Source organism: Elgaria multicarinata, chromosome 9 (assembly GCF_023053635.1).
Source record: "Elgaria multicarinata webbii isolate HBS135686 ecotype San Diego chromosome 9, rElgMul1.1.pri, whole genome shotgun sequence".
In the NCBI taxonomy this organism is placed as follows: domain Eukaryota; kingdom Metazoa; phylum Chordata; class Lepidosauria; order Squamata; family Anguidae; genus Elgaria; species Elgaria multicarinata.
Window position 1 is genome coordinate 94,500,851 of NC_086179.1, and position 26,095 is coordinate 94,526,945.

Consider the following 26,095-nt stretch of genomic DNA (forward strand, 5'->3'; position numbering starts at 1 on the left):
AGAGGCTGGGGACTCACCATTCCTGGGTGCCAAGACCCACACACCCTGAGCGATAGGACAAGAACCTGAGCGATCAAGGTGTCAGGTTTTCGTGTTAACCTTAACAGTAATTAAGGTTAGATTATTGGCTGAGACTTGCAAGCTCAGCACGCCTGTTGGTGTGTGAATGAAGGGAGTAAAAAGCTCACTCTTACACACCAATATGCAGTCAGCCAGCGGAGGTTTGAGGGTATGGCGTAAGCTGCTGCTGCTGCCAGAGAAGAGAGTATGCTGTTTTGATGCAAAGCCAACTTTTGTCAAGGAGAACCGTAAAGCTGTTATGCTTACTTTGATTTATGGTGAGACAATTGCTTTGTTATAATTTGCTGCTACAAGCCTGGTTGTTTTGTTTTGAAGAACTTCTCTAAATAAACTGCGTTGAAGATTCAAAACTCACGCTTGCGTTTATTTGCGAGCTGTGGAGGAATTTGTACAACAATACTTATTTCTCCCAACACAAGGATGGTACCTGGCAGAAGAGAGCCTGAGGGGGCAGCAGTAGAGCCTAGGGGAAGTTGTGCAAACAGAGGTACAGGCAGCCTGTACCTGATGATTCGTGGAGCCTGACGGACATGGGAGTCAAGCTAAAAGCAAAAGCCCTTATGAAGCCACAAATTCCCACCCACCCCACCATTGGGTCTAGTCCCTCACCCTATGAACCTGCTTCCTGAGAATGAGCCTAAAAGAGAGCTAGTGTGGTGTAGTGGTTAGAACATTAGATTGGGACTTGGGATATCTGAATTCTAATCCCCACTCAGCCATGAAGCTCACTGAGCAGCTTTGGGCCAGTCACTGAATCTCAGCCTAGCTTACCTCATAGGGCTTTTCTAAAGATAAAATGGAGAGGAGGCCACCTTGGGTTCCTTGCAAGAGGGGGAAAAGGTGGAATATAAATGTAATAATAATAATAATACCCTTGTTAATTAATTTGTGAGGCAACCTAGCCTACTTGCTGTCCCCTTATTCTTGCTTGCTTGGCACCTGCTTTTGTGCACAAAACTTCAATAAGATTATCCTCTTATTTTCTATGCCCCATACATCACCCAATTGTCAGCATCCAGTCTGTCAACATTTCAGAGTTCATGTTTTTTCTTTCTCCACTTTCCATGTTAGAGAAACCTAACACATCCACACACAGTATCAACCCGTTTCATACACCACGCACAATTTAACCCCATATTTGACTTGTAGCCTGTGAATTGCTTACAGCAACACCCCCTTTTTACAGTAATGCCACAGAAAGAACAAGGAAAAATGTTTTAAGTGTGAGTGTAGCAGGAAGGAGGCCTGGGACTGCTGTCAACATCTGGGTGTGATCCACTGTAAAGCACAGATGGCCTAATTTTCAGATACATTTTATTGTGTAGATGGTTCTCTAATTAAAGTGAAACCCTATCTCCATCGTGAATATGTACTCTTGCATCAAACACACATATATGGGGATTAAATAAAGCTAAATCCCATCCTGGGCCAATGTCTGATTCTTATCAGTCTTTGACAGCAACAAGAGCTTTCAGTCTTGTTTATGCTTTGGCAACACCTGAATGTCCTCTTGTATTAATAAAATATGACTGAATTTAATTTTACGCAACAAGTGCGGAGGGCATTTATGATATAGAAGGGTTGGAAGGAAAGAGGATGGGAAAACAGCAGGGTGAGGCAAGCATATATGAAAATCCAGCAATGAAGTCATCCAGGATTAAAGTTCAAGCAGCGAAGATATTTTCAGCTTGGGTGTGGGAGCGGCGGGATCAGCATCAGCATCTGTGAAATGTGTGGAATGCTACCCACGAGGAAGGTGTGGGTGGACAGAACAAGGAGTACAATTTCATAGCTGAACATGTGAAATGGCCTTGTACTGAGGCAGACCATGGTTCATCCAGTCCGATTCTGTCTCTGCTGCTCTGACTGCCAGTGGTCTTTTACTGCCCTGCTGCCTGAGATCCCTTTACTTGGAAATGCTGAGGCTGGTGAACCTGGAACCTTCAGCATTCACCTTCCACTAGTTATGTCTCCTCCGCAAAATGACCACTGTAAAATCCAGAATGCCCCTCTCATCTAAAAGGCCAGAGTAGGGTGGGGTATTAAAGCTTTTCCTGCCACTAGCAATCCTTTCTCACAGTAAGTACAGGATGGCATTCATCCTGCCAGTAATTTAAATGTTTCTATAATCAGTCACTTTAGAGTAAGGCAGGATCTACACTACTGCTTTAAATCACTTTATAACAGTTTTATAGCGCTTTAAAGCAGTAGTGTAGATCCGGCCCAAGACATGCTACACATGACATGCTTACTAAATACAAAATAGAAAAGAAATACAGTACACGATTTCCAGAGTTTATGGAGGGAAACATACGTGTACATAGCAAAAGAAAAACTTGTAGCATATCTCATGGGGAAATTGGCATAAAATGAAATATAAACTTGTCACGAAATTAGAGAATTCTTTTTTCTTTTCTTTTTTAGTGCTGTCGCATTTTGAATTCATTTTGCAACTGTGCAGGAACAGCTATGGCAGACGTGGCAAACACCCCGTGTATTCTGCACCAGTAAAGAAAAGATGCAAGTTTTGATACCTGGATGCATATTTTTCAGTATGTCCAGTGGTATATAAATCTATCAATTAAATAATAAATAAAAAATAAACTATGCGTCCTAAGAATTTCAGCTTTTTTTATTTAAGTATCTAGCCCTTATGTCTGTCAAAATATACTAAAATGTGTAGGCATGATCAGGGGAAAACTCTGAAATTAGTTTGTGCATGTATGCCTTTTTGTTGTTTATTCGTTCAGTCGCTTCTGACTCTTCGTGACTTCATGGACCAGCCCACGCCAGAGCTGCCCCAGATCCCCCAAGGTCGAGTCCGTCACCTCCAGAATATCATCCATCCATCTTGCCCTTGGTCAGCCCCTCTTCCTTTTGCCTTCCTAGCATCAGCATCTTCTTCAGCTGGGCAGGATCTACACAACTGCTTATAATGGTTTATAATGGTATGACAACTGTTCAGGTCCAGGGTGTCCTATCTACACCAAGCAGGATATAACACTTTTAAAACAGTATGAAAACTGTATATGTAATGCGTCCTGGGCCTGAAGAGTTGTCATAACCATTATAAACTGTTATAAGCAGTAGTGTAGATCCTGCCCAAGACACATCACACATACAGTTTTCATACCGTTTTAAAAGTGTAATATCCTGCTTGGTGTAGATCGGCCCTGTATGCTTTACATATCCAAATTCTCTCTTTTTTATGAGTTGCATAAGTAGAATAAATATAATGTGTATAATGCATGCAGGTTGCAAAATCTCAGATTTTCTTTTTTACTCGCGCAGAACTTAACTGGGGGGTGGGGGAAGAATAGGGGTAGATATCAGGAAATAAGAACTCAACAGAGAGACCTACAGCGTGCTGAGGAAAAAGCTGCACCTTTTGAGTCCCTCTCTTATATGAATGTTGTTTTTAAAGACCCCAGTTCCTCCTTCCACCCCCATGAGAAGGACGCCACAATCAGCCCCCTTTCATGGGGCTGCGGAGCACCACACAAGCCGCTCTCCGCAGAGTTCCTGTTTCGACGCGCTGTCCGGGGTGGAGCCAAGCAGGAGCGAAGCAATCCGGAGCGCGGCGGCGATGGCGCCGGTGGAGACGCCGCCGGCAGAAGCGCTGCTCGGTCTGGCTGCCCGGCTGGCGAGCCCGGCGGAGGAGCAGGCCGCGGCCTTGCCCGGTTGCTTGGCAACCGTGAGGCGGATGACGGACCTCTTCCGGGATGCGGCGCACAGGTGAGGGGGGCCACAGGTGGGCTTCTGGCCGACGGGGGAGACCGCGGTGGGGGAGGGAAGTCAGAGGCGCGGCCACGGGGCGGCTCGGGCCCGGGCGCGGGGCTTGCGTGTCTTCCTGTTGCGGGCGGGGCCTTCCCTTCCGACGGCGTGTGCGCGTTAAGGGAGACTTCCTAAGCGGAAGCCTCCTGTTTCCCACTCCTTAGCGGAGGGAAATGAGGGTAGAAGGGGTGGGTGGGGAGACGGAATGCCTTGTCCCCCTCTTTTTATAAAACAGGTAGCCTAGGTGCAGGAAATCCCAGCCAGGTAGCCTAGTCTTCACTTCCTGTTCTTTAGGGAGGCCCTATGAAAAGGAGGACAGGGCTCCTGTATCTTTAACAGTTGCATTGAAACTGTTGTGCAGACTTTATACTGTTAGTTTTACCCTACCCTATGCCTGCTTACCCTACCCTGTACCTGTTTGCATTCTCTTCCCCTCCTTATTGCTTTACTAGGATTTTATTAGATTGTAAGCCTATGCGGCAGAGTCTTGCTATTTACTGTTTTACTCTGTACAGCACCATGTACATTGATGGTGCTATATAAATTAATAATAATAATAATAATAAAAGGGAATTTCAGCAGGTGTTATTTGTATATATGGGGAACCTGGTGAAATTCCCTCTTCATCACACCAATTAAAGTTGCAGGAGCCCTGCCCTCTTTTAAATGACACAGACAAGCTGGAGCGTGTTCAGAGGAGGGCAACCAGGATGATCAGTGGGTCTGGAAACAAAGCCCTATGAGAAGAGACTGAAAGAACTGGGCATGTTTAGCCTGGAGAAGAGAAGATTGAGGGGAGACATGATAGCACTCTTCAAATAAGGTTGTCACACAGAAGGTGGCCAGGATCTCTTCTGGATCCTCCCAGAGTAACGGGCTCAAGTTAAAGGAAGCCAGATTCCAGCTGGACATCAGGAAAAACTTCCTGATTGTTAGAGCAGTACGACAATGGAATCAGTTACCTAGGGAGGTTATGGTCTCTCCCACACTAGAGGCCTTCAAGAGGCAGCTGGACAACCACCTGTCAGGGATGCTTTAGGGTGGATTCCTGCATTGAACAGGGGGTTGGACTCGATGGCCTTGTAGGCTCCTTCCAACTCTGCTATTCTATTATTCTATAAATCTTGTCACTCTAGTATAGCTCCTGCAGCTTTAACTGTGGTGATGAAGAGGTAATTTCACAATGTTCTCCATATATACAAATGACACATGCTGAAATTCCCTTTTCTATGCAACTGTTAAAGATACAGGAGCCCTGTCCTCCTTTTCATATGGTCACCCTATGTTCTTTTTATTTATAGAATCATAGAATAGTAGAGTTGGAAGGGGCCTATAAGGACATTGTGTCCAACCCCCCGCTCAGTGCAGGAATCCACCCTAAAGCATCCCTGACAGATGGTTGTCTATATACAATGTATGAGGGGAAGTTACTTCTTCTGTCAGAGTGTATCTTGCTTCCCCTTTCTCTCTCACTGCCTGGCTCGCTGCTGTACCTTTGGATTCTAGTAGTTAAAAATAAGTCCTCGCTATGCTGCACCTTGTCACCAAAAGCTCAAGGAACAAACTGGATTCAAAGAACTAGTTATTTGAATCCGGAGGAGTTTTAAACATCTTCTAGGACAGCATTATTCAGTTTAGCCCTCACTGGCAGCTCATAGCTTCTTTTTCCTTATTTTCTTTTAAAGAGTCTTTGAAAACGTGACTTGATTATATTTAGATAAATGACTGTAGCATGTTCATTGCATAAACACTCACGAAGGGATCACTGGCGGTATCCAAACACATGAGCCAAGTATTACTATAGTCTAACAACTGGACACAAACATTGGAAATCAAGCAGAATAATATGATTTTCATAGGATCATTTTTAGGAGCTGCTTCATACATGGCATTCCTTCTATGGCTAATCATGGTTCATGGCAAACTGCTTCTGAAATCAAGGAGGCTTATTGGACTGGGGGTCAGTTGTTCAAAGAAAAAAGAAAGTCAGAAATTTGTTGTGAGCCTATGGAGCCTCTTTAGATCCCGGCCAATATCTGAGTCCTAATTTTTAGAATAATTGAAATTGGTCATAGTTGTCCCATGTTGGCAGATATAAATGTGGGCATCCTTGTCCCCTGTGACCTGAAGTAATCCTAACTCTAGAGCAGAAACATGTTCGGCTCTGGACTTTGATGACCATTATTGCAGCAAAGCAGAAATAGCAGTCTATAATTTTCATGAATATATCCAAAAACACTTCTTAAAATAAATGCTGCAGAAAAACAAATTAAATGAACACAAGGTCCATGCCAAAGCTGGCCCTGAGACTGTTGGAAGTCCAAAATATTTTATGGCTAATTTAATATGAATTTACTTTGAATATTTGGTCTTTTAATATTATGGTGGTATATGCAGAAAAATTCTTGAGAGATTGCCTCTTTCTGCTTACAGGAAGATAGCAATTAAATTGGTTCTTCTGTCTGATTTTCTTTTTGTTCTAATGATGTTAAAGCATTAGCAATGATGTTTACCATAGGAAAGATTTGAAAAGAGGTGTTTTAACATCTGCTTGGCACATGGAAGAAATATTTTAAAGGAGAAAAATCCAGCAAGTGGTGCAATAGTTCTGTATGTTTATTGCAGGTTGTGTGGGATTTGTATTGGTTACAGTGTGACTGGTGTTAATGTGAGGTGAATGGAGAATTTGTAGCAAACACTGGGTACTGGACATCATAGAGAAAGTTCACAAATGACCATGATAAACAGGAGAGCATGATAAGCAGTGGACAGTGTTTATTACCCGGTCACTCACCACATGGAAGTTAAGCACATTAACTGGTCAATATATTAAATCGAAACAGGTAGGCACTCCAATCCAAAAAGAAAAACAAGTGACTGGGTCACAAAAGTGTCTGTTTTATTACGTGCTTGCTCAAAATTTTGGAGAACAGCTTTTCTTCTTCAGGGGCTGCCTGCAACACAACAAAATATAGACATTTAAAAACAGTCTTGCATAAAATCCAAATGTCATATATCACTAAACCATGGACAAAAAACAAATAAATACATTCACTTCTACAAATTCAAACGAGAAGAATAACATTCTATTATCAAAAACATAAAACTGCCCTCCAACATTAGAAATATCAAACCACCAAATAGTTTTTACCTACACCATCTGTAATGGAAGTCAGGGTCCACCTGATGTCCCTGCAAGGTAGGCTCCTGGACCAAACGTCCTAGACTCCCAGGCAACCCGCCTTCCTAGCCCTGTCCACAACCGGGAAGAGCCAGATGTTCCAAGAATAAAACACAAACACACAATAAGGACCAAAGCAAGTTTATTAACACCACTAAGACTAACATGCAAGGCCTTGGTCAGTAAAAGCTAAGCGACAGGGAAGAGGGTGGGTTGGGGAAGAAAGTGGGGGGGAAAGGAGTGAGAAACAAAGCTGAGGAAAGGAAGCTAGCAATTACCCCAATAAAATCATCAGTCATTCCATTACCCCGCCGCAGCGGCGGCTGACCTTGTCCACAATAGCCCAACATATTAAAACGTAAGAAAAACCTAACTAACTCCAAGCAGTCCCTTGTGACTGCGCGGACCTGATCTTCCCTTGACACGTGTGTCATCCGGCAAAGAAGATGGAGACTCTTCCACGCTAGACACTTTATCCCTTTTCGGCCACCTGGCCCCATGATCCATCCCAACGAACCAATGCCCTTCCCGGGCCTCTGGCGACCCCTCCCAGCAGGAGCGAGACCCACATTCTTTTCCACAGCTGAAACGAGTTGACTTCTAAGCACCTCTGATAATCCCCAGGTGCTACAGTGGGTGTTGGAAATGCCAGGCAAAGATGACCTTGGCAGGCACGCCCAGCTCCTTCCCTCCCACCCAAGCCTGGGACAGCGAAGCTCGGGCCACAAAAAATACACATTCTGGCAGACACAGAAGCAGCATTAATATGAATCAGAACAAAACTCATGTCAGACCCCTTGTCCTTCACACCATCTATATCTACTTCAACAACTGATCATTAAGCCATCATTGCTAAGTTTTCTAGTCATTTTTATATCTCACTCCTACAGTTGCATATAATAAATGTCTAGGGCTCTTTTCATAAGTTAAACCACCAGTTTTTCACACACAATTTCTGAGGGACGCTAAATCTCTAAATGCCACAAAAAACATATGAAAGGAAAAAAATCATAGTAAAGGAAGAAGTTGAATGAGGCAACTCCACGTAAACCACATTGCAATTATCCAGTCTTGAAGTTACCAATGCATGGATCACCGGTCAGACTATCCCTGTCCTAGAATGGATCATATCAGCTGAAGTTGGTAGTAGGCACCCTTTGCTGCCAAGGTCACTTGGTCGTGAAGTGACAGATAAATCTAAGAGCACCTCCAGCCTATCTACCTGTAGGCTGGCTTTAACCCCAGCCTAGACAGGTAAACTTCTAGACCCAGGAACCACTCACTCACAGGCACTTTATCTTACCAGGATTCAGTTTCATTTGGTTTGCTCTCAACCAGCCTATCACTGCATCTCATCCAGTTCACAACCCAGGGCACACCTGACTCATGTAAAAGAGAAACCTCATCCCAAATTTCCTAATAACTGCATGTAACAACTTCATATAGATGTTTAAATGCATTGGTGACAGGACTGTGCCCTGTGGCAGTCCACAGCACAATGGCCAAGGGGTCAAGATCCAATCCCTTAATGCCATTCTTTGGAATGGTAGGCCAGGAAGAGAGCCACTTCAGTACAGTTCACCGTATTTGAGCCTCACATAGCTGGTCCAGCAGAATGCCAAGGTTGATGGTACATACCAGTAATTCCCAGTTTGCTGTGAGACAAATGCTAATATTTCATGATAAATAATATAAAAGAAATATTTGGAAGAGCCTTCTGCCAGCCCAGTAGAACTTTTAATTTTTTCTTTTTGAGCTGTTGGATTTCATTTTCAAAACATGTTGCTATGTTGTTACAGGAAACATAAGTTTAAAGCCCCCTTGGACTCATGGAGTTAGTTTCATGGTTCTTTGGATTGTAAGCCTAAAGTGTTCATATGCAGAGGAGTCAGTGTAAGCAGTACTGAGCTAGATGGACCAATGGTATGGTACCGTATTTCTTCGATTGTAAGACACCATCGATTGTAAGACGCACATGAATTTCAGTAACACCAACAGAAAAAAAACACACCTAAGACACACATGCGATTCTAAGATGCACCCCATTTTTAGAGATGTTTATATGGTAAAAAAGTGTATCTTAGAATCAAAGAAATAGGGTATGTTCCTTTCTCCCATCCAAGCATTGACGAGACCCAGATGGTTGCCTTCTCATATTATGAAGGTATGTGACATGGCAGTCTTGCTAAGCACATATGGGTCTGGTCATAGTCTGGATTGGAGACTTTCTGGGAAACTCTTGGAAGAAAAGTGGCTATTAATAAATAAATCTTCTTGTGTCTTCACACCAAGGATCTTAAATATTTAGCACTAGATCTAGAAATACTTCTATTTTTATGAACTGGCTTCACAGTTTTAGGAATCGGACCCTGTAGAGGCCTGAGAAAATACTTGAGTTCCTCTGTACCATCAGTAAATTATTTCAAAGCCCAGGTAAATTTGTATTTGTTCTTTTTCTAGACCCATCTAGGATAAATTATGGAAACATCTTGGATTATCATTTTCTTTAACAAGAAGAAAACTTGCCTGGTGTAACAGCATCTTCCTCCTTTAATGCATTTATTCATGCACTGTTGATACTGTTTGTTTCACTTCACATTTATTTTTCATTTCAGGGAAGCAGCAACTGAAAGCCTGTTCCAAAATCTCCTGCAAATTTTGAAGAAAGCTTCACATGAAATTAATGTGACCTGCAAGGACACCAATAAACTAGCACATCTGGATTCACATTTGCTTCTGCTATCGCAGTGTTTCAGATGCCTTCGGAATGCCTGTGTTCAGTGTGCGAATAATCAAAATATTATGAGGTATAGTTGTGGCCCCCATTAGTAGGCACAAGCTTGCATAGTTATTTTTTAAAGCTTAATACAGTCATTTGTTTCACCTTACTTACTTTATATCTGATTTAACATTTGAAGCAAATTGTCTTTGAAATGCATTTCTTTCCTTACTAGTTCACGTCATCTTGTTGCATCCACTCTTGGCATATTAATAGCAGATTATTTGTGTCTGGTGAAAATGAGATTGCTTATTCTGACTATTTAAAAGTTCAATACTGTATATTCAAAAGTATATTTGCAAAGTAAGGTACAGTTTAATTCTTGCTGAGACCTATTAGAAAACAATATTAGGAAAAACCTCATGACTGGCTGGGGAATGCTGGGAGTCGTATAATAATAATAATAATAATAATAATAATAATAATAATAATACATTTATTTATTTATTTATTTGTTACCCGCCTCTCCCTCCGGATCAAGGTGGGGTACAACACAAATGCAAACGCCATAAAATACATATAATTAAAACATTCAAAACTACTACATCATTTAAAGCAGCACATTATTAAAAGTCGTAGGATTTTTTTTCTGTTTAAACATGCAAAGGGCTGCACCTTTAGAGCAGCAAATGGAATATCTATTGCATACAAAATAGTAGCCCCAACTAGCAGCAGTTTGAATTGTTATTTAGCTCCATTTAAAGTTCCACCAGTCCGAACTAGTTAAATGCAATGTTTGAAGGTTTTAATATGAGTGTAGTCCAAACCTTTACAGGGAAAGGAAGGGGTGGTGGAATTGAAAGGGATGTATAGCTACCTGTCCCAGGCAGAGGTCTAGAGAAGAGGCTACTGTGGGCTGGAGGGAACCATTGCCAGAGTCCAAGGTCTAAGACCCAGTCAAGTCCAAATAGGAAATTAATACAAGTAGGCAGTGAAGAGAATGTTTAAAAAGAAAAAGAATCACCACACCAGTGAGTAAAATAAAATCATGGATGAAAACTGAATTAAGCTGCTTAGGAACTAGGCATCTTGCTCCAGAAAGCTAGTTCAGAAAAGGCAAGCTGCTGCCTCAAAAGGGACATGGTTAAAGTAAGAAATTCCAGTTCTCTCTAAAAGAAGGCAAGCTATGGCCTAAAAGGACCCAGAACTAGCAAAAATCTGTTAGTGAAAACCAGAGCTTTGTAAAAAGAAAGAACCGAAATCTCTCTCCTAGGGTTCAGTCACCTTTTTTATTTACTGACTCCCCTAAACATGATTGTGTTCTCATTGGCCTTTTTCATTCTTTCCTGTTGTCAACTAGAACATTGGTTCTGTATTGGTGAAAGACATATTGGGTGTGCAGAAACCTGCAAAAACAGCCTTTTTCTATAGTTTTAGGGAGCTGGTGTTTGGGCAAATTCATGAGAATATTTAGACATAAAATTAGATTTTGGTTTTATTCAATAGGGCTACAGTCCAGAAAGTTGCTGTTCATGCATGACAGAAATTGTCTCTGTGTATTTAGGGTGTGTCTGTATGTATATGTCCAATTCCCCCTTATTTTAAAACACAATTCACTGAGGAGTTGCTGAAGCAAATTATTCAGCTGTGTTTACAGATATTTCCTTAGCACAGGTCTTTGGATTAAGGACTGTGTGGCTGAATTAAGAGTAGGTACCACTCAATTGTTGTAGATGTGTCTGTGTAGTATTGAACTGTTGGGTCTTGATGATGGTAGTGGGGTGGTTTACAGGGTCATTTCACACATGAATCAAGATGACTGAGTTCTAGGTGATTAATTCAGGATCAGGCTGGTAGTCGTATTGACTTGGTTCAGATGTTTTAACAACCCACTTTTTGTTAACGATGGGTTGTTTGCAAGCAGTTGGAAATGAATGAGTATGCTGGCTCCTGACTGCTTGTCCGTGTCTGCTTTTTTCTGAACAACCAAGGCACACCCCATTCCTGGATTGTTGGCAATGATGTCTGAACCCAGAACTCTGGGTTGTTGAAGGCGAAACAACTCAAACTTGTAACCCAACAACAAATAATGGGTTAAAACTCTGGGTTGTACCAGAGGTGGTGTTCCTATATACACCAGTTTCTGGGGAACAAATGTGGGTAATGGTATAGGATGAATGATATAGGGTGAAAATATAATAGTTCTATTTCACTATCTCGGGTTTGGAGAGTTGATGTTATATACACAGTTATACCAAGAAAATATACCTAGCAAAGCTCTGCTCAAAATTTGAGAGAAATCGTTATCCCTTAAGGTCTTGTCCTCTGTTGGTGTGTGGGAAAAGTCCCAGAATCCAGTTCCTTCTCTTCTTACCATTCTTATATAAAGATTGTCATGTGATACAGATAGGTTCAGATATTTAGGTTTATATAGGGTGACCATATGAAAAAGAGGACAGGGCTCCTGTATCTTTAACGGTTGTATTGAAAAGAAAATTTCAACAAGTGTCATTTGCATATATGGGGAACCTGGTGTAATTTCCTCTTCATCACAGCAGTTAAAGCTGCAGGTGCCCTGCCCTCTTTTAAATCTGGTCACTCTAGTATAGCTCCTGCAGCTTTAACTGTTGTGATGAAGAGGGAATTTCACCAGGTTCCCCATATATACAAACGACACCTGCTGAAATTCCCTTTTCAATGCAACTGTTAAAGATACAGAAGCCCTGTCCTCCTTTTCATATGGTCACCCTAGGTTTATATAGTTGAAAACCTTAATAAATTTGGAGCAAACGCTGGGACATTTCATTCATACATATGCATCATTTGACCTTTTTGACACGATTATACAATACTTGATGAATTGCTGTGGAATATGTAAACTGAGGAGTCCATGGCATATCCATGTATGCAAGTCACCATTTGATGCACATGTACATGTCACCAATCCTATGAATTAAAATAGTTCATATTTGTCTGTTTATGGGGGGATGGGGAGGGAGGGTGCAGAGAAAGAAAAATGTGCACAAATGGAAAAGATTGGACATGCATTAGGAGAGCAATTTCCTGGTACCATCAATAATGGTGATTAAACACAGTTTATATTTCTTCTATATATTGAAATGTTTCAAACCCCAGATTTTCTCTAATCACAAACTGGGAATTTTGTTTTTGTGGTTGAATGTTTGGCTGTTGCAGAATGCAGCGTTCCCCAGCCTCTGGGTACCCCAGTTTAAGCCAGCTGTTTCACTTTAATAGTTTTCCAACCACTGAGAGGACCTGGAAAGTTGGCAGTATTATTATTTTCACTACTGTGAAGGGTTATTGGTTCATTCGCACAATTCTGAATGCATCTGTAAGCCATAAATTCTAAAACATTCTAATGCTTATTTAATAAAGCCATGTTTTATAGAGATTTTCTCATGCTATCAGTCACATAAATATTGAGGCACACTTATTTGGGAGCAAGCTGCCTCAAATTCAGCTTTCTGAGTAAACTGCTAAGTGTTTTGTGGGAGAAGTATTTGTATAGGAATGCACTGAAGATCTGTAAAATATATATATATATATATATATCAGTGCAATATATCAGGGGTGGAGACCGTGCGGCCCTCCATATGTCATTGAACTCCAACTTTCATCAGGCTCAGTTACCATAGTGGTCAGGGATGATGGGAGTTATAGTCTAGCAACATTCCCTTCCCTGCAATACAGCATCTTCAAAGATGCAAGGTTATTGCTGTTGTCATAGCAGAATGCAGAAATGTAAGGTCATTATGCATTCACAGCGTCTCCTGTGGAAACCTCATTGAAATCAAAAGGAGCTTTTGTTTTGTTCCCCTTTACATCATTTTACTTTACTTCTCTGGGTCTTGTGCAGGAGAACTTCTAAGGGGATTATATACTATGCAAATTGGGCTAATCCTTTAAACTAGCGTATTTTAATTAGTGTGTAGCATTGTTTGGTTATGAATTTTATATTAGAGTACAAACACAGTATGTATTTTAAATGAAATCTGGCTGTATGGATTGTGTGTTCAGTGGGCGCACAGAGTGCTATGGTCCTTGTTAATCAGGCAGCAAGTTGCTCTCTGGTCTCATCTACACCAAGCAGGATATTCCACAATGAAAGTGGTATGAATGCGGTGTATAAAAGCCAGGAGCTACACTACTGCTTTATAGCAGTATTGAAGTGCACTGCAGGATCTACACTACTGCCTTATAGTGGTAATGAAGTGCACTGTCAACTGTTGGGGCCCAGGACACAGCTACACCAAGCAGGATATGACACTATGAAAGCTATATGAAAGCAGTAGATGGTATGTGTCAATGGGCCCCAACAGTTGTCAGTGCACCTCAATACCACTATAAAGCAGTAGTGTGGCTCCTGCATTTTATATACTGCTTTCATACCACATTCATAGTGGAATATCTGCTTGGTGTAGATGAACCCTCTGTTAACTTAAACACTTTGTGCTCCACAGAATAATTAAGAACTTGATACTTAGAAAGGGGGAAATGGGAGAGGGTTTTTCCCCCCCGCAGGGGAGGGTAGCTGGTAGCCTTCCAGGTATTGTTGGACTGCAACTCCCATCAGCCCTAGCTAGCATAGCCAATGGTGAGGGATGATGGGAGTTACAGTTTAACAACATTTGGAGGTTGCCCACCCCTGCTATAAAGTTAAAATGCCTGAGACTTGAGGCATATTTTTTAAATGGATACTGTTGTTTTATACTGTTTTTATGTTTTTTAAATTTTTGTATACTTTTAATGTTTACTATTTTTAATTGTTGTAAACCGCCCAGAGAGCTTCGGCTGTGGGGTGGTATATAAATGTAATAAAATAATAAATAAATAAATAAATAAATATGTATATATTCAGCAGCATCAAATGGTAACGCTCCTCATGAGCTATATCACTTCAGGCTGAGTAGTGGGTTGCATGTTTAAATCTCTGCCATGAAAATTCCTTATGTTGAAAGCTAGCATGTTAGAGAAAAGAATTCTGCAAAGCATCCTTCCTGATGTACTTGTTTTCTATGTGTAAGGAGTTGTGTAAACTGGCCATAAGGCTGTAGTCCATAGAACATTTTCTGGGAGGTAAGCCCCATTGAGCATGGTGAAACAAGTTTCCAAACACTTGCTTAAGATCTGGCATTTATTTCAAGGACTAAATATTACAAAGTTAGATAGGTGTGACATCATCTTGAAATTGGCTGAACTTGTTACTAATTTCATTTAAGTCTGTTTCAGATATCTGATGCTCTTTAAAAATCATCACCTGAGTTTTATGTGTAATGAATATACATTCCTTGTAATGCTGCCACTCCATTCTTCAGGAAGGCAGATGGGAATATCAGTTTATCCTGTAAATTAATTCCTCTTTCGTAACGGCATGGTTGTTTAGCGGAGTTAAACTATTGGGGGGGGGGGACAAAGTTTGCTTCTGATTAGTTGCAGAAGAAAAAGGGCTTGCATCAATTTACTGTAGTGCATTTTTTGTAAGTGAAGAAAGCTGCTTATTGCCAGTTTTAGACATTTCTAGATGCTAGTAATGACCTCAGTCACTGCTTAATGAGGAAGTAAAATTTGGAATAACTATTTGTCTTTATTGTGTGTTGGGCAAAGTTTCTTTTACCTTTAGGAGAACAAACTGTTGTCTGAGGCTTTCTTAGTAGATAGATTTCTTTGCTTAGTGCGCCTGCTTTCTAGGGGTGTGCACGGACCCCCTGCTATGCCCCGCAGGCCAATCCGAAAATTTTGGATCGGCCCGCCCCGCTCCGCGCCGCTCTGCCCATACTCCGCTCCTCTTCGCCGTGGAGCTCCGGCTCCGAATCGGAGCTCCGCAGTGGAGGGGAGTGGTGCGAGGTAAGGCTGGGAGAGGAGGGCGGGAGGTTTACCGGGCCCTGCCGCCATTGCCGCCCATGCGGCGACGGCGGCAGAGCCCGGTAAGGGACCAAGGGGGAGGGGGGCCTTACCTGCCTCCGTCCGCGGTCCGTCGGCGTCGTCAATTGCGCCCAGACTTCCTGGTTGAACTGCGGGCTCAATTGAAGACGCCGACGGACCGCGGACGGAGGCAGGTAAGGGAGAGGAGGGCGGGGGGGTTACCGGGTCCTGCCACCGTCGCTGCCCATGCGGCGACGGCGGCAGAGCCCGGTAAGGGACCAAGGGAGAGGGGGGGCCTTACCTGCCTCCGTCCGCGGTCCATCGGCATCTTCAGTTGAGCCCACGGTTCAAGCAGGAAGTCTGGGCCGCAAGCGCCGCGGGCTCGATTGAACCACGGGCTTAATTGAAGACGCCGACAGACCGCGGACAGAGGCAGGTAAGGGAGAGGAGGGCGGGGGGGGGTTACCGGGCCCTGCCGCTGTCGCCACATGGGCGACAGCGACAGCGGCAGGGCCTGGTAAACCCCACTTACCTTTCCGGCGGAGCTCCGGATCGAGGCGAAGGATCCGCCTTCACCTCAATCCTCTTCGCCACGCTCCGCCGGCCCCCCAATCCTCTTCGCCTCCGCCTTAAGGGCAGGCGAAGCCCCCCGCTCCGCTTCTAATTCGCCGGTCCGATTAGAAGCGGAGCACATCCCTACTGCTTTCCACGGCCGTTTTTGATTCCAGAAAAAGTTACTGTCCTGAGGCTATGGGTTTTTTTGGGTTTTTTTAATGGAATAACCGCTTGATCAGCATTTTATTTATCCATCTGGATTCATGCCATTTTTATCTGGTATTGAAATGGCATAAAATGATGCTGATGAATCATACATATGGGCAGTGTTGACTTTATCCAGAGCCACCTAAGCCTCTTAAACGTTTCATCATGGGCATGCTTTAACATTAATTATAGAACTGCCCACACAATTCCTAACAACTGCATGTTAAAGGATAAATGACATAATTGTGTATATTGGTAGCCCATACTCTGTTACCATTTAGGTAGTAGGTCATTTGAAAAAGGTGGTGGACTACAGTTAGAATAAACGTTAGCATTTTGCTCTTGGAAATGTTGTCTTCATGCTGTGGGAAGGCAAAATATAGTATTTTGAAACAGAAAATAGTATAACATCTACAGAATATGGACTTCTGGAAACTCCATGTGGTTGTGGAGCAAAGCAGCAAAGCAAATAAGCTTAGAAATATGAAGACATGGAGGTACGACTTTAACTGGGTATGGTTTCTGTGATAATACAGGCCCTCTGGCTCGATGCTCATTCCTAAACTTATTGTACAGAAAGTTCCATATCTTATAAAAACCCTGCATTTAAAATCAGTTGAGATAAACTTGGACTAGATGAAATCAGGTTATGATGTCGCTAGAGTGCCTTCTTCATGAACTCTGCATAGTAGTAGTTCAGAAATTCCTGCTGAGCCATGATGCTCTGTGTGATTTTGGGTCAGTCACTGTGCCTGTTTCTAGCCTACCTCACAGAGCTTGTGCAGTGAAATTAGACAGCTCTGTTTATGTACCCTTGTGCTCTTGGATATGCTTGATAAATATTTATTGGAACATTTGACATGTTGCTGGCTTATTTATTTGTTCATTCCTTCTTGGTTAATTTTGTGGTTGTTAGAGATAAGTCTGATTCTTTGGCAAAGATAAAATGTCAGCATGTTAGTAAAAATCAGGATCTCTTCCCAGGCGTTGCCTGAATGCCAAAGGAAGGCACTCTTTGAAGAAAGAGAGTTGTTTTAGGATGAATGGAGGCTTGTTTGATAATATAAGTTATTTGTGGCATACTACCTATCTGAGAATAAATAGAATAGGGGTCTCTAATCTTTTTGGGTTGGTGGGCACAATTGGAATTTGGAGACTATGCCATATGTGCTCTTCTAAAATGGCTGCTGTGAGGAGGGCTTTCCCATTCACAAAATGTCTGCCACAGTGGGTGTGACCAGACACAAAATACTCATTGCCAGAATATAGGCTGGTGATAAAACAAAATTAACTTGCCCACACTGGGGAACCCAGAATTAGAGTAAATTGCTTCAATTGTTAAAAACCTCTGTGCCTGCTCAGAGGCAATTCTTAGAGCTCTGTCACACCAGCATTATAGTGCGCTGTCGCTGTGCGTTGTATGCAAAGGACTCAGATGACACTGTCCATGTCCTGCTGTGATTCTGTTAGCGATGTTTTTAGGCACACGGAAAGTCTGGTTCTTTTGGTAATGCGAAAGCATACAACTCAAACTTCAGTGTGTATTTTCATCCATCATTTTCAATCCGATGTTCTGTAGGCGTGTCTTCAAGGGGCGGTATTGATGACAAAAGAGAGGGGCGTGCCTTTTCTTCGGCTGGACTGGGCTGGCTGCGCAGCTTCTCTCCCCTCCCCTTTCCCTCTCTCCCCCTCCCTCCCTCCCTTCCTTTTCCTACGTCTCTTTCTCTGCCTCACAGCCGAAAACCCTCCAGCAAGAGAGAGAGATTCATGTGGACTTGGCAGTTAACTGTCCTTTACTTCCGAGTAAATGCGGCTCGGGTTGGGCTGCAGCCCAAGCCACATTTGCTTAGAAGTAGAAGCACCCCTACTGGGGGAGGGGCGCTGCCAGACAAGCTCTTCCCACTTTAGGCAGGCTGCCTTGCGCATCACCCAGCCAGGGAACCTCCGTCCCCGTCCCCCCCCACCGCACCTTCTCCCCAATCCTTTTCAATAAAAGGGGGGCTGCAAGTCACCCTCAATCCAAGGCTGGATCATTTATGAACAAGTTGAAAAGAGTTGGTCCTAATACAGATCCTGTGGGACACCACAATTTACTTCCCTCCATTGGGAGAATTTACCATTTATTCCTACTCTCTGCTTCTGTTCTTTAACCCATTACTGATCCAAAAGAGGACCTCTACCCTTATTCCATGACTGCTACGTTTGCCCAGGAGTCTTTCATGAAGGACTTTATCAAAAGCCTTTTGGAAGACCAAGCAAATAATGTCCGCCGCATCTCCCATGTCTACAAGTCTATTGACATTCTCAAAGAACTCTAAAAGATTAGTGAGACTAGAGGTTTTGAATTTTAGCGGTTCAATACATCAAGATGCATTGTGACATTAAACATTCTTAAGATTTTGTGTATATGTCTAGTAATATTAAACTCTTAGCAGGACAAGAATGGATATACTTTTAAGAAAGAGTGTCCCCGTTTTCATTGTGAAAAGTTGGAAGGATATGCCCTAGAAGCCTACAGCCAAATCTTTTTGCTAGTTATTTCAGATTAATCTGTGAACTTCAGGTTACATTATCTCTTATAGCTCCTGGTCATGGGCACCTCTCCTCTTTTGTCTGTTCTCTCTCCCAGTGTGCTCAATTTTAATGTTGGAACTGTTCTTTTATAACAGGAACTTGGGTCTGATCGAGGCATCTGTTCACCTGATCCAGTTGCTTCAGAACGTAGAAACTGATCTGGAGTCATTGTTGACAGGTAACATATTGGGGGTGTTACTTGTACTGCGGTCTGAAAATAAATCCACAAAAAGTTATTAACTTACAAATGTATTTGTTTACCTACTTGACCATACATTGTTAAGTTCGTCATAAGGTTAACTTGGAGAAAATGCAACTTGATTCCTGTTTACATTAACTTCCCTGTTGGGTCATCTGGAGGAAGGTCTTATTGTGACGGCTGCTCAAACCTCTGTACTAAAACTAATATAATTATTTGTGGAACATTGTCAATAGTAGATTTAAATGCCATAGCTTGCTGTGTACACTTCCTATAAACAGGGATTTTGTTTTTATCCTTCGATAAAAATGGCTTCCATGTTAGTTTTGATGGAAACCATGAAACTCAAAACAGGAACATCTCATTGGTTAAGGAAGGGAAGATCCACTCTCTCCATCCCACATAAGACAAAAGAAAGACATGGCAGCACTCTCCTGTCACAGTCTGCAGATAATCAAATGAAAGGAGGTGAGGTGGGGTGGATGGGAAGAAATACTGAGAGAGACCAGAAAGTTAGGTTAAGTTTGAGCAAAAGGGCTTTACATGCCCAACTTCCTCTCCCTGTTGCAGAACTCTCAAAACTATGGTAGTCTCCTGGTACCCCACCTCCAGCTAGGGATGCTCTGAGCCTTTTGCTGTGATGCCACAGGACTATGGTTTTTAAGTTCAAAAGTATCTCTCTTATTTTGTTACAAAGCTAAGACAAAAAAAGTGACTTGCTGGCTGATTTCTGTCGTGGCAGTGCAGAGCCATGAGGTGCCATGGCTCTTTGCAGATGTTGCTGTCCTCAGCATCTCTGGACCATGAGATCATGCTATTGGGAGTGCTAGCTGACTTGCAAATTAACATCGTGTGGCACTTATTACTGCCAAATGTGCCTGTGCTATAGGTCTCTATGCCAATAGACTAAAATCTAAATACTTGTCTTGAAAAGCAGGTGTTCTTTAATTCTGCAGGGTTCAAGTTAAGGGGTTATAGGTCAGTAGTCGAGTGCTTGCTTGTATGAAGATGGTCCCAAGTGATGGTCCCCAGCAGCTCCAGTTAAAAGGACCTTGGGTGACATCACATGTCCAAGGAAGATGTTGATGGGTGGTCGTTCTCCAAGTTGTCAGACAGAGCAGACAGTTCTGAGTTTGACAAACGTATTTATTTAACACTGGGGTCCTCAACTTGATGACTGTGAGCACCAATGGTGACTTCTAGCCTCCCTGACTTTTGATTTTGTTTTTAACTTTTAAAGATTTTGTTAATTAAACAAAAAACTGGGAGGCTAGTGTGCTGCAAAACAAGATGCTAGCTCCATCTTTATTTCCGAGAGTAAAATGTCTTGGAGGTGTTCTGAGAAGTTAAAATAGTGGTAGCTGCAGCCATGTGCTCTGTTTTGAGTCTGCCTTGTGTAAAATAGGTGCTGGAGAACAAAATTGTGGGTTCAAAGGGATGATTTTGTGTTTTGGAACTCAGAAGCTACCTCTGCCTTAATCGTAGATTCTTGGGCAAATTAATTTTCTTTTAGTCTCACCAGTTTGCCTTCTAATAAATTTAACTTGATGTAGGGTGACCATATGAAAAGGAGGACATGGCTCCTATATCTTTAACAGTTGTATAGAAAAGGGAATTTCAGCAAGTATCATTTGCATATATGGAGAACATGATGAAGAGATTCCCTCTTCATCACAACAGTTAAAGCTGCAGGTGCCCTGCCCTCTTTTAAATCTGGTCACTCTAGTATAGCTCCTGCAGCTTTAACTGTTGTGATAAAGAGGGAATTTCACCAAGTTCTCCACATATACAAATGACACCTGCTGAAATTCCCTTTTCTATGCAACTGTTAAAGATACAGGAGCCCTGTCCTCCTTTTCATATGGTCACCCTACTTGATGCCAAGTGTATGTCTCCAGGGAAGGCCCAACTTAGATGCCATTACAGAAAAGGCTGTGCCACCAGCCCTACACTTTCTGAGACTGTCCTCAGAAGCTTTGCTTCATGTGCGCCAGTTCCTACAGGAGACAATATGCGGTCTTAAGTAGTTTAAGATTTTATAGTCATCATCAGCTCATTGAATTATGTCCGAAATGAAACAAAGTTAGTAAAGTTCTTCAAGCGCTGGAGTAATAAGCTGTGGTCAGGTTGTGGAAGAATATTTGTAACTCTTTGCAGCTAGCAGCTCCATGAGTCCGGAATGTTCCTGTGTACCCTGATAAATCCTAGAGTAACACCAGCTGCCTAAAACGATAGAAAAAGGCTGTTTTTTCAGGTTTCTGCCCACCCAATATGTCTTTCACCAATGCAGAACCAATTTTCTAGTTAACAATCAGAACACAATCATGTTTAGTTTTAACAGTGCATGTCTATTCAGAAGTAAGTGCTATTGAGTTTAGTGGGGATTACTCCCAGGTAGGTGGGTGTAGGATTGTGGCCTAAGTTAATTACCTTGATGGTTAATTACTCTCATCTCATTCAGTAACATCTATTTTAAGTTTTTATTTTGGTGTTGGTAATGTGAGTAGGAAAGTCCAGCGTGTACTAATAGTTTGGAATTGGTAATAAAAAACACTGAAGTGGTGTGTCTTGTATGCCTGGCAGATGCTTTTACCACTGTGGCTGACTTGTGGGGAGGAGTTTATTTTTAAAGATGTATTAATGAATAAAGCAGCAGAAAAGGAAATGCCTTGCAAAGTGCTGCGACTAAAGTAACTGTTTTTAATATCTAGTTCGATTTGACTGCAATTTGCTTTGCATCCTCTATGGATGAGAGAATGACATTTTTATATAAGTGAATGGCAAAAGTCCCACAACCTAGGTTTTTTTTTATAGTCATTGCTTTCTTGTTTTATAATCTACTTTATAAATTGTTTGAATTGTATATTGGCAACGTGCAATTATTAGTTTTTCAAATTACATGTGACAATAAATTTATCAAACATGCAGGTTTTAAAAATGCAATTTGCATCAGCTGAGAAGAGTGATAATGAATGAGTTCAGAACAGGTGTGGAGGGAGAATGCTGCCTTTTCCTTCCATGCTGCAGTTAGAAGGAGCCTCCCTCTTCTAAAGTTAGTATTTGCATTGGGAGAGAACTCCCAATTAGTGTGAATTAAATTCTATAAGATAAACTGGATTATTATTTTTTGCAATTGACTATTTATATTTTAACCTCCTGCATTTTTTACATTTGAAATTGGGATTTCCTTTTGCCTTCTTCATAGTAAAAATTTACAGCAACTATGACTATGATTCTAGTTTGCGTAGGCTTATGTTTACTTACTTACAAAAGGTACAGTCCATAGCTTAAAAGCTACTTATTTCAACTTTATTTAGTTTTTCTGTACTTCTAAGACAAGGACTTGGTGCCAGTACTTTGCTACCATGGTTGAAGCAAAAACTGTAATTACATTGTCAAAATAATATTTATAGTATTCCTTTCTTGGAGTAATTGCAGGATTACCGACGAATATATTATACTCATCAAAATTTTATGTAAACATATGCATCCGTTTTTTATTTGACTTATTGGTGATGTGTTTCGGTTCCATGCCTTCTAATCTGTAAAAAATAGTACCTTTATGCCTTTTAACACTTGTAGTGTTATAAACATCTGCTGTAAAAAACACACACCTGTCTCTTCCACTGTTCGCAATATTTGTTCTGTGCTTTGAGGTTTGTTGTTTTTTGCTAATTGTTGTACTATGAATTGAAGAGAGACTTACAGTTTATTTGTTCCTGGGATTATTATTGTATCAGCTTGCTCTTGAAACAGTTATTAAATTAACAAGTTTTAATTTATTCTTGTACCCAGAATAAAAACAACAATAACCCTATATCACCAATATAGAGAAATCTATGGGAATTTAAAGTTCAGTCTTCAGATAATGAAGGAAGATGATGGATAGATGTTATTTAGAATGTAAGACTATAATAACAGTATATGCACCAAATGAATCAACATCAGGTTTTTAAAATTAATCTGGCAAAGGGTATTGAGAAGTTTAGGAGGTTTTAAAATGGCCGTGGGTCCTCAGACGACAGATTAAATATGCATACAGCTACTAATTTTATTCCAAAAACATTAAGCTGGTTAAAGCAGCAGAGTTGGAATCTGGAGTTATTTAAACTTAGAAAAGATACTTTCTACACAATATAAATATATATTTGTCTCCTGGTTTATGTTTAAAGGATTCCCCCCCAAAAAACTGAGGCTAAGTTAAATTCAGATCATGTGCCTGTCAGTATTGAATTAGACAGTAAAATATGTTCAAATTATAGGAGAAAAGGTATGGAACCAAATTCAATAATTTTAAAAGAAGGATTTAAAGTAAAAAATATCTTATGATATTCGGGAATGTTTTGAATGTAAGAGGAACAATAAATCACCTCACAAACCTCTGGGATGCATTTAAATTTGTGTTTATGTTTTTGATGGTTTTAAATTTTTGTATACTTTTTAATGCTCACTGTTTTTAACTGTTATAAACCGCCCAGAGAGTTTTGGCTATGGGGCAGTATATAAATGTAATAAAATAAATAAATAAATGTGCATATCAGAAGTTTTCTTAGTAAAGCTCCTGCTGCCTAAATTGCCTCAGAAGGACAACTTAAAACTGAATTAGTCATCATGGAAGGCGAAAAAGTATATTCAAAAACTAAACAAAAATAAGGTCCCAGGTCTAGGAGCTGAATTTTATCGGGTATTTTAGTAGAACATTGGCATAAGGTTTGAAAGATCCTTAGCTTGTATAATCCAGTTGAAAATCTGTGGATAAATGGATCAGGACATTAAGAAGACCCACATGCCAACCCAGGCTTTTCCACAAACTACTCAGGAGTCCCACTGAAGTATCTTAATGTGTCTTTTGAAGTGGATGTGCATTCATTGCACATGATTGGTTGCACATATTTAGAAGTGAACCAGGGCTAGATGATGCAGAGTCAATGTACTCTGGGGAGAAGACTTCATTGTCCATAGACCTGGGCAATGGACATTCAAATCTCTGGTCAGCTGCGGCTTTGCCAGTTGGCTGTGAGTATGAAAATCACTACCAGCCTCAATTTCACATTTGTAAAATGAATTCTACAGCTTATTTAATTTCTAAACTGCTTAACTTACATAAGCCATTACATAATATATAGATTGCTACAGTATAGTAAAGCTCTATTAGGAGCTAATTCTGAAAGGAGTTTTAGGGGCTGTATTCATGGCTTTGGTGCATTGTCAGGTCCTTTGTGACAGATGACATCATGGCCAGCGTGAAGCTAAGCAGCCACTTCTGCCTCGAAAAGTCGCAGTATCGTAGACTCGTTTTACTGCGTTCTTTTTAGTTGAAGCAGTTCCCATATGCTTGTTGTGCGATGTGCCCCTTTTCCTCCGCATTAAATCCTGGGGATGCCTGTAACCTGGCCGTGATGTGGTCAAGGGGTCGGGCTGCTCCCCCCCACATTGCTCCTTCTCCTGTTCCGTTTAGAGCCATAATTGCTTCCTTATTGTTGCCTATTTCGCTTCTCTGATGTTTTGTTATTTAGCTTCTCTGATGTGTTAATTAGCTTGGAGTAAATAGGGTAGCAGGCTATAATTCAGTGACAGTTTGCTGGAAATGTGAAATTGGGGTGGTGGGGTGCTCTGAAGGTATGGGACCTCCCCTCCCCTCTAATAACTCATTTTCCTAGCCCGTTCCATTGTAATTTAGCTCTGATGCTGCCTTACTTCGCTTCTCTGCTGTCTTAGTTGACCCCAATCCATATTTGGAAGTGCGTTTTTCCAGAGGGAAAAACAGCTGCACATGTCCGGTTTATAAAAATTGTGCATTTCTGGGGGGAGATTTTATTCTTTACTTTGCCCTTGCACAGCTGCACATCTCCAGTATGTAAAAATAAAGATCTGCGGCATCCGTTCCTTTCCATTCCCGTTCATACAGTGTAGCAGGGCGGGTAACAAGCTTTCTCTTATTGATGATGTTGGTTCTACCTGCTTATCCCCACCCAGAAGTATGTTTTTTTCTGGCACTGAAAAAGCAGGGTTTAAAGATGGCTGGCTCTGCCATCAAACACTGATGGAGCAGAGCCTTTTTCAACATACAGCGGCGAATAAGATCAATGTGCTTTCCTCCTGTGCTCAACAAATCGAGGCCTTAGAGATTTCAGGTTGTGTTTGGGGGCTCTATCTGCATTAGTTCACAGTTCATTTCTGAGCATAATTCAGGGCTCATTGTTTACCTACAAACCCTAAATGGCTTGGGACCAAGATATTTGAAGGAATGCCTTTTTTTCACATGAGCCTGCTTGTCCGCTGTGATCATCATCAGAGGCCCTGCTTCATGTCCAGTTGGATGGGGCATGGGGTAGATCTTTTCTGTTGTGGTGTCTAGTTCATGAAACCCTGTATTCTCAGTGGCCTGTTTGGTCCCCTCTGTATGGTGATTTTGTTCTGCTGCTCATACTTATTACAGACACGAGTCCCTCTCTCCCACTTTCTGTGATTTTAATTCTGGTTTCTGGTTATTACCTTGTTTTTTGTTTCTCTTTGTTTTATGGATTGTATCTTGGTTCAATTGGTGTGAGTTGCTTTAGAGGCAAGAGGGACTGAAATATGGGGTGTAAATATTTAAATGTGTAAACGGGTTCTGTTGCAAAGCATTGAGGTTGAGGTGATATGGAGTAATATGAAAGTTCCATCCATGGAATTTGTTCTTCAGTGGTTCATTCACACGCCAGTTGCCATTTGATTCAAGTGATGAACATGGATGTGTGAAGTGCTTCTGCCTCTACAGTGTATGAGAGCGTTTTCCTATCTTAGAACGGAATTGTGAAGCATCACTGAAAATGATGTTGACTTCAGCAAAGCTTTTGACAAAGTATCACATGACATTCTGATTAACAAACTAGCTAAAAGTGGGCTAGATGGAACAACTATTAGGTGGATCCACAGTTGG

The 26,095-nt window shown here is 41.5% G+C and overlaps 1 protein-coding gene across 1 annotated transcript in view; it reads left to right on the top strand.

The window, feature by feature from the left end:
• The first annotated feature begins 3,667 nt into the window (after positions 1 to 3,667).
• ATXN10 (ataxin 10) overlaps positions 3,668 to 26,095 on the top strand; it is a 116,321-nt gene continuing 93,893 nt past the window's right edge. Inside the window, exons 1-3 of the mRNA XM_063134344.1 lie at positions 3,668 to 3,816; positions 9,652 to 9,843; positions 19,070 to 19,152. Of these exons, the coding sequence (XP_062990414.1) occupies positions 3,668 to 3,816; positions 9,652 to 9,843; positions 19,070 to 19,152 (424 nt within the window). The remainder of the gene's footprint in view (positions 3,817 to 9,651; positions 9,844 to 19,069; positions 19,153 to 26,095) is intronic.